Source organism: Macadamia integrifolia, chromosome 5 (assembly GCF_013358625.1).
Source record: "Macadamia integrifolia cultivar HAES 741 chromosome 5, SCU_Mint_v3, whole genome shotgun sequence".
NCBI classification, from domain to species: domain Eukaryota; kingdom Viridiplantae; phylum Streptophyta; class Magnoliopsida; order Proteales; family Proteaceae; genus Macadamia; species Macadamia integrifolia.
The window spans coordinates 45,437,885-45,447,333 of record NC_056561.1 but is presented as its reverse complement, the minus strand read 5'-3'; the positions used below and the strand labels follow the sequence as shown (position 1 = coordinate 45,447,333).

Here is a 9,449-nt window from a genome sequence, read left to right as displayed (position 1 = left end):
TGCTTATTTATTGATGTGGGTCCCTTTATATGAATCATCACCCGTCAAAACTCCTCTCTTCCTCTATGCATATGGATGATATCAATATAAAGGGATAATGTGACAATTAGCTATAAATTATTTCTAAACATTGAGAAAAGTTCAAGACAATATGTTATGCAATAATTTTTTTTTTTTTTGGAAGCATATCAAACCTAACTGTTTAAACTGATGATAAGACATTTAAAATCAATTAATATATACATAGTAAGTTAAGTCATTCATGATTAGAATTAACAATTATGAATCTATGATAAGAATAAACAAATCCCATTAAAAATTTAAAAGATATTCAAACCTTTTAATAAAAAATTAAAACATACAAACAACAATAACCTTACAATTATTATAAAAAAAAACCTAATAAAAAGAATTCAATATTAGGTTTACATTCATTTTTTGAGAATTAAAAAAAATTCATTTGAAATAAAAATAAAATTAAGACCTAATAAAAAATAAATTATATCATTTAAATTAATTATTAAATTTTGATTTTACCTAAAAATCTTACATCAAACCGAAAAAAAACCGTTTACACCAAAATCAAGCCATTTAACACCTTTTAACTTGTGGTGCATTAGAATGAGATGAGTTGATAGAGAGAAATGCTTGAACGTGGAATGCTTTTCAGTCACATATTGACGCCTCTCTTCCTTTATTTATACTGATAATTTTGATGTGAGCCATTCATTTACACAATAATCAACAAAAGTTTGAATCAATTAACAATCCTTAAAACCTGAAGAAAGAAAAAATCTAAGGATATAAAAATCTTTCCATTCATTGGGATATAAAGAAAAAGACATTGTTGCAACCTGACACCCCCACCATTTTGTTTTTTTTTTTTGGGTGCAAGACTGACGTTGGGGCCTGATATGCAATTAGTTTCCCTTTTCCTTATCATAAAATACTACTTGTTTTCTTTTGCTCTTTTTGGACTCCTATGGTTAGTTAGCTTGGAAATCACTTGACTTATGATTTTTATTTTTATTTTATTTTATTTATTTTTTATTTTTTTTAATGATGATGAGTATTTAAGTTTTTGGTTTGACTAGTCTCGCATACTCATACTGACCTCACAATCGTATAGATCGAGTCATATCAAGATTGAATGAGAATCAATTTTTTTTTATAGAATAATAGTTAAAAATTGTCAAAATCTCTCTTTAAATTTGTACATAATAGAGAAATAGCACTAGGTCATTTGGACTTCTAGGTTCCAAACTGAGCCTAGAAAATTCGAAGGTTTATGCCTTCATGTGATGCAACCTAAGGTCATTCTAGGTTCTTAAAAGGTTTTTCCACTTTCAAAAGTTCAAAACTAAAGTGGTCAATGGTGGTCCGTGAATGGAGCTTCTAGCACTGCTCTTTCTTTTAGATAAATCTTAGTTATAACTTATAATATTTTTTCTTTTTTGGGTGCCTATAAAAAAATGGGTGATGTATGAGAATCCAGGGACCTGATCCTCAAAGTGAATAACCAACCCTTACTCCATCCTATTATATTCTGGAATAGAATAATTGATTATTACCTCACTATTGGGAATATAAACATGCCCCCTAAGCCATTCATAGAAGGGATAGCAACCATTGGAGGGAGCTTGTGGGTGCATCTGTGAGACAAGTTTCTACCATTCACAATAGGTTTACATGGGAAAAGAAGAAGAATAAAGACAGGATTCAATTCCAAGTATATGAAAACAACCAAAACCATAGGAGTAGGGATCTTTCTAAATAGATCGGTCTACATACATATTACCAACATTTGGGGCCTTGATTACTATTTCTTTTCCACTAGCTACTGTTTTATATATATCTTACTCTTAAAGTGCATGTATTAGATTTGATGATAATAATTAAATATTAAAATGATACTATAATGCATCATAGCAACCATCTATTGTGGGGATAATCAGTTGTAAAGAGAGAATCTCTTCATTCATTGTGATTTGATACTATGATTAAATTTTTTAAACAATAAATTTCATCATTAATTCTTTCCCCTATCATTAAAGACTTGAAAATTGAAATACTCGTTTTCAGTCAAATCAGAATCAAAACCCATAGATGAGAGATCCTCTCTTCACCTTGAGAGAGAACCCAAGTAGGAATTAATGGGATTCATCCTTGAAGACCTCATAGGGAAACTAGGACCATTGAAAACCTAAATAGGGAAATTGTTCTGATATTTAATTCCATGCTTACATAATCTGATATATATATATATATATATATAATTTTTTTTTGGTAAAACCCTAATCTTGATTGATGGCTTGTCTTACAAATTACAATCATATTCTCAAAAGATGGACAGAAATTTGTCTCTCTATAAGGGGTGATTGGTACAAATGCACTACAAATTGTGAGAATATGACTCATGGAGTCTGAAACTTTCATGCTCTTTTAAGGCCTAAAGCAATACATAATAATGGTGAGCTCTAATCCAATCATCATAAAACATATGGCATGGATGGGCTTTCTTGAGACCAAACAATATCCCCTATAACCCAACCTAAGATTTATTCATTATTTGTGTCAAATTACTATAAATAGAATTCTAACCTTAACCAAAGAACTACTAAGATTTGAATTTCCAACTGTAATCCAAGGTTAGGAATCTTAAAAATCAAGAACTTGGAAGGAAACCCTAAATTTGGAAAGGGTAGTTTTCAGTTTTTTTACTTTTCAATTCAAAGTGGGGTTTCCTTTGTTTGATTCTTTCTGTAATTTCCTTTCATGGTTTTTGAAAACCCAAAACTAAAAGAAGAGTGGAAGAGAAGCACCATTAGGATGGCTTTGTGAGCAAGTGAATTTGCCAGCTTTCTGGTGAGAGTGAATTGAATGCGACCCAAGAGGGGCCAAGACGGCAAAAACTGACTTTCTTAGAAGCCTCTCTCCCTCTCTCTCCTCCCTTTCTGTCTCTCGGTAGTCTCTTTCTCTCTGTTATATATGTGAACCCAATTGATATTTTTCCTTCCAAGTTTGAAACCAATTCTCATTCTTCTATTTCTGTTCTTCTCTGATTCATTAAGCTTTGAAAGACTGAAACCCAATTTCCGTATTTGAAGGAAGACGGACTCTTGAGCGAGTCCGGCTTTGAGAGGCCTTCTCATATCAATCCACCCATCTCAAAATTTAGAGTAGAACCTTAATAGGGATTCTCTGAATACGAGGTATTTTTTTTTTATTTAATTTTTGACAGTCCCTTTTGCTTTTCGCTGCAAATTGTTGAATCCAAGATCGCAACCAGATTGCAGTAACTTCTAATTTTTTTTTTTCATTCTGTTCTTGCCTCTTTCTAATATTTTTCCCGTTGTTTAGATTTCTCCTTCAATATTTTCTGTTTCTTTAATTTTATTATTGGGTTTGGCTTTTATCAATCGATTGTTTATATACAGACATGGTTTCGAGCAGTCTCCTCTCCCCCCTCCTTCCTTCTTCCTCACCAGAGAAAGGAGGGAAAATGCGCATTGGGTTTCTCTCCCTCTGCTTTTCAGTGCTCCTATAACGTTTCTCTTGTTAATTTGCATTTATCTTTCTGGGCTTCCCTTTTTTTTTTCATGATTTTAATGCTTTGTTTCTACGTTGTTCAGGATCTGCATTTTCGCTATGTTTTGTGTTTATTGGGTGGCTTGTTAAATGGATACTCTGTTTATTTTTCTATATTCCGTTTCAAGATCCAGGTAGAGATATGGTGCCGATGTTCTGATCTCCTTTTTCTTTTATATCTATCTTTCCTCAGGTTGAAGCTTGAATACTGGAGCTGGATTTCTCCATGGTAGGATGGTTCTTCATTTACTTCTACTATCATTAGTAGGGAATGGATAAAAAGAAACAGTGATCTTGGAAGAGAAATGTCTTGTTTCCTGTCATTGTAATTCTGCTGGAATCCTATTATTTGAGGGTTTTAACATAATTTGGAATATGAATTTGGCATTCAGGGTGAAGATCAAGAGACCTTTCTAAATGGGCTACAAGGAATTTTCCCTGTTGGGCTTGATTCAGAATCCAGAGGCTACCAGACAGCAACCATACTTGGCGAGAAGATTGTAAGAAATTTCAGATTTAGATCTTCTCCCTGCATTTCTTCTGATGTTGTTATTTCTCTTCCGGGTTCTTGTTTAAAAAAAAAAAAAAGAATGTAAAAAAATGAATATATATATATATATATATATATCAAGTCATCTTCTTAGCAGTAGCGCCTGTGATTGGTTCAGTTTGTGATCGGAGGTTCGGATGAAGGATCCAACTTGTCCATCGGCATCCGGATTTTTGACAAGTCTACAGGTAAATGGTGAGTTTCTAGACCTCTGCAATGCTGCATTTGTGTTGGTTCCAAGTTTTTGTTCATCCCTTAATCATGGTGGGATTGACAGGGATGTTCCAACTGTGCTGGGTATAAAACCCACCGCATGCAAGGCTCACTCTGCAGTGCTTCTAAATAAGGAAAGAATTTTGATTCTTAAGAGGAATTCTACCCCGGATGACTGCGCCTGGTTTCTTGAGGTTGGTATCAGGTGCTTCTGTAGAATCCTTAGAACCATTGATTCCACAATTTTTGTTCCCTCTTTGATCCCATATGTTTGTCATCTTGTTAACTATTTTGTGGTCTCCTTTCCTCTACCTAAGGGCTGCTGTCATTTGTGACCCACCACCCTATTTTGTGTTCTTCCATTTTACTGTTAGGTGGATACCCCATTTGTTAGAGAACAGAAGAAAACATTGGAAACTGAGGTCGTTGCTTGGAGTAAAGGTGTGAAAGGTGAAGGTCCTAAACCAATAGTTATTAGTGGCCCCTCTGGAGTAGGTAAGGGCACGCTGATATCTAAACTGATGAAGGAATACCCATCCACGTTTGGGTTCTCTGTGAGCCACACAACCAGGGCTCCACGGGAGAAGGAGAAGGATGGAGTCCATTACCACTTCACGGAACGAAGCGTGATGGAGAAGGCAATACAAGAGGGGAAGTTCCTCGAATTTGCATCAGTCCATGGAAATCTTTATGGGACCAGTATAGAAGCTGTTGAAGTAGTCACAGATGCAGGAAAGGTAAAAATTAGTATATCATGTATGTTCTTCTATCTCTTTCCACTGTCTCAATAGGTTAGACCACTTGCATCGCTATGAATGGACAGTGTATTTTGATTGTTTCTCTTCTTGATTTTGATTTGGTTCCTTTTAATCTTGTCGTAGAGATGCATTCTTGACATAGATGTTCAAGGTGCCAGGTCTGTGAGAGCTAGTTCTCTTGAAGCAATTTTCATTTTCATCTGCCCACCCTCATTTGAGGAGCTTGAGCAGCGACTTCGTGCACGGTAAGCACGAGATCTTAGAGTTATTGCTTCATTTAGTTCTTGATTTTTTAGTTGTACTGGGAATCAAATCAAGGCCTTGTTTCTGTGAACAGGGGAACTGAAACAGAGGAACAGATCCAAAAGAGACTGAGGAATGCAAGAGTGGAGCTTGAGCAAGGAAAGTCACCGGGCCTTTTTGATCATATATTGATAAACGATGACCTCGAAGCATGCTATGAGAATCTTAAGGTAACTTTTGTTCCTTCTCTTAGTATGTTTTAGATTCTTTGATTTCTGAATGCTTGTCCTGATACAACAATACTCTGATGTAGAAACTATTGGGTCTCGATGAAAGCATGGAAACCCTATATCAATCATGTAAATAGTCCCCCTCCTTTACTAAGATCCATGAGATTTTGTTTTACTCTTGTTTACTCCACATAATCTTCTTGAAGGTAAAAAATTGACTGATACCTTAAATATGTCATCCAGCTCCAAAAACCTTGGAACTTCCCATAGACCATTTGGTGTCAGAAGTGGATCAGAAGGTCCTGATAGAATGCGAAACTCCTGAAATAGGAAAAACATCAAAGAGCTTGTAAGTACTTAACATTATCTAGATTGTCCAACGTATTAATGGATGAAACAATGCAGCTTGGGATCTCACACAATATTTCTGGCTTAAGCAGGTTTATACTTGATGTATCTTCAATTAAAGGAGGGGCCCCAGGCCGGACGAGGGGACTAAAATCGTATGCTATCGACCCATTTGCAGATGGGTTCAATGGGATTAAACAGCTCCAAAATCCAGTCTATTGAGTGAATTGAGCCCGTTGACTAATCAAGACTAACTCTATTGTCTCAATTTTGTTTTCTTAGCTTAGAAAAGAAGAATGGTGATAAGCTCTTTCTTATTATGTTGCAGAGACTATAACTCTTCTATTCTTATGCTTTTGTATTGCTGATTCATGGTGAATAGATCTGAGGAAACCATTCTTTATTATTTGCTAATTGGAACAAGAGAAGCAAGCTTTTTTTTCCCCCTCATTTGTAGCAGAGAAATGATTTGATATTCTTCAAATGTCAGAGGGATACTTGTGTTCCCTCATGGTTTCTGGGTTTTTATGTCTTCAGTCAACACAACTGATTTGATTCTGTAAAGATGATAATTTCATTAAATAGATAGAGATCATTATGCAGTCAGCCATTCCATTAAGCTGGACAAAGCTTTGTTCAATTTACAGATTTTTTTTTTTTTGTTTTTTTTTTGGGTGGGGAGGGGGTGTTTGTGTGGGGTGAGGTTTCTCTAAGCAAGTGGCATAGGAAAGTGCACCAATGAGGTGCAACAGAAGAGTATCATATATGGGAGATAGCGAGATCCTTTCATGTGAAATAGAGACATAGACACAAAGGCGATAGTGTAAAGCGTCCTGTGGCTTGGAGAACCTTTTCCATTGGTTTATAATCAGTTCAACCTAAGGTTATGTTTGGTTGCAAGGGGAATTAAAGGGAAGGGAAGTAAAATTTTCATACTTAAAAAAGAAAATGTAATCATTATCCCATATAACTATATCATTACTTCAAATCATTCTATATTTGGTTATAAAATTTCACTTTGCTTTACATCCAAAACCCTTTGCTATAATGTGTAAAATAAAAATTACATGTAAAATGTATCATTACCAAATATGGTTAAAAAAATTAAGTAGTTTATATAATCACATTGAATCACATGGGCTAATGATTATAAACATTCATTTTTTAAGTATAAAAATTTCAATTCTCTTCCCTTTAAATTCCCCTTGCAAGCAAACGGAGCCTAAATGATTGCAATTTCTAGAAAAGGAAAATTTGAATTGTTATTTGCTTGTTTTGGCCAACTCATCACGCGCTCTTATGGGGTGTTAAAGCATTGGAGGATAATAAGATTCAAAAACCAATTCAAGATTGAGCTGTAATATGAGAGTAGATGAGCTGTAATGTGTGTGTGTGTATAGAGAGAGACAGAGGGGAGCTAATCTGACTAATAGTGTTGCCACAAGGGGGGGATAAAGAGGGTTGGGATGATTATTGGTCTGGGATCTTTATAAAGCAAGAGCAGATTGGATTTTTGATTTGCTTTTCTTGGCCAACTTGTTCTTGTGGAGGATACTATGAAGCAAAAATCAATCCACGATGAGCTGTAATATGTGAGAGAGAGAGAGAGAGAGAGAGAGAGAGAGAGAGAGAGAGAGAGAGAGAGAGAGAGGTAATAGTGCTCCCATTATAAAGCAAAAGTGGAGATTTTTGACCAAGAAGATAAGATTTCTATAAATTGAAAAGGAGAGGAAGAAGGATTTTTTTTTTTTTGCTAATGAACAAAATTCATATCATAGTTGAAGAGATGAAAAGGGATATGTTTCCAGAGATGTTTGATCAAGAAGAGATAAGTTATATATGGAAAAATTGAAGAACCCAATTGAGCCATTGGCTTACCAATTCAAATTCAAAATTTGAAAGATCTTTCTTTACTTTGTGTCTCCTAGCAAGTAGACGGAAAGGAAAGGAAAGGAAAGTGAACTCAGTTTTAAAAATAAATTGTACATAAGTGAACTCAGTTTCAAAAATAAATTGTACATACTTTCGATTAGATATGTGGAACCAAATATGAAAAATTCTCATTGTAGGTTGAAAACATTGTCAAATCTATTCGAGAAAAGGAAAATAAAATAGAACATGTAGAAATTGTTTTCCTGTTACTTGTTTTGGAGGGCTTTATAGTTTATGTAACCTTGTCACATATTCAAAGATTAGAGGATGAGACTTATTCTTAACTCCTTAATGTGTCTCATTTAACATTCTAATAGAGAGCTCATGAACCTCAGACCTCGTAATGGCAGGAGCTTCATGCACTAAGAACATCCTTATTATAGAGAATTCATGAGATAATTCAGCATAAATTGCACTCCATTTGTACGCCATTATATTTAGATAGTGATTAAATTTCGAAATAGGGTTTCCAAAAAGTTTTAACATGCGACCTAGTTCTATTAGGTAGAATAGATGTACTTCCTAACAACAACCCCCCCCCCCCACAAAAAAAAAAGGGTTAGATGTGAAGTAAATTTTATGGCGAAGTTAAATGATATAAGTGAACGAACATGAGTAAAACTTATAAAAATATATCAAATCAACATATTTTAGATTGGAAATCAATTTCAACATGCTATGTTGTTTTGTAACTTTATATTTATTTGGCCCCAAATGTTCTTTCCTTAGGCAATACTCTACCTAAATTGGTTGTTTCACCTCCAATCTAGACATCTTATTAAAACTTGGATTTATTTTTTCTTTGCCGCAAGTGAAAAGATATTTTCTTGTACTTCTAGTCCATTTGATGTTATGATTGGGCTCTGAATATCATTAACTCCCACTCCTTATTAAATGGGGTGAAAAGATCACTATGGATTAAAAAATTGGATCATTAAAATGTTTTTATGCTATTATTGGGAGAAAGAATGATACCTAATAGTGTTCCGTACATCTAAACACAAGAAAATGGAGCTGATGTATGAACATCTATTCACAACTTAATTTCACTTCACTATAGATGTAGATATATGCAACACCATCGAATAGCTTTCTTTTTTCCTTTATTATTTTTACTTTCATTTCATTGCACTCTACAATGAAAATTTGTTTGACCCCTCTATTAAATCTAAACAGGGCCCACAAGTATGAGATTCAATTTATCTTCTTTTAATGCAATAATTGTCACCTTTTCAAGTTGTTCTTATAAGTTAGAACCATAAAAGCATATTCCCCTTCCAAGTTGCCATTTTGTATAAAGTATGTTCCAACTTGGAGCCCAATTCAAATGTGAAGTTGATCAGACAAGGACTTTTTTTACTCTTCACATGTGATGGATGGTGGGGCCACTGATCTGGTATCTTGGGACCCTGTCCTCTTCTGTACCTCTCTTTCATTTTCTAGTTGGTTTCATTTATAATTTTTTTACTTCAAAAAAAAATTATAATTTTTCCACAGGAAACCTAAAATTAAATTCTCCATCCAAGTAGGGGTATCAAACCCTTGACCCTAGTGTGTTCACATGAATATAGAACACCTCGCCTGGGC

At 34.5% G+C, this 9,449-nt stretch overlaps 1 protein-coding gene across 2 annotated transcripts; it reads left to right on the top strand.

Moving 5' to 3' along the window:
- The first annotated feature begins 2,792 nt into the window (after window positions 1-2,792).
- Window positions 2,793-6,374, top strand: LOC122078692 (guanylate kinase 1-like). Of its 2 annotated transcripts, none has more exons than XM_042644789.1 (11): window positions 2,793-2,964; window positions 3,782-3,817; window positions 3,981-4,088; window positions 4,257-4,333; window positions 4,416-4,545; window positions 4,726-5,088; window positions 5,233-5,354; window positions 5,447-5,582; window positions 5,666-5,711; window positions 5,826-5,931; window positions 6,023-6,374. In XM_042644789.1, the coding sequence occupies exons 2-11, from the start codon at window positions 3,815-3,817 to the stop codon at window positions 6,150-6,152; spliced, it is 1,221 nt and encodes a 406-aa protein (XP_042500723.1). In that variant the 5' UTR covers window positions 2,793-2,964; window positions 3,782-3,814; the 3' UTR covers window positions 6,153-6,374. The 2 variants fall into 2 exon arrangements, with proteins under 2 accessions (XP_042500723.1, XP_042500722.1); XM_042644788.1 differs by lacking the exon at window positions 2,793-2,964 and adding an exon at window positions 2,974-3,212.
- The last annotated feature ends 3,075 nt before the right edge of the window (window positions 6,375-9,449 follow it).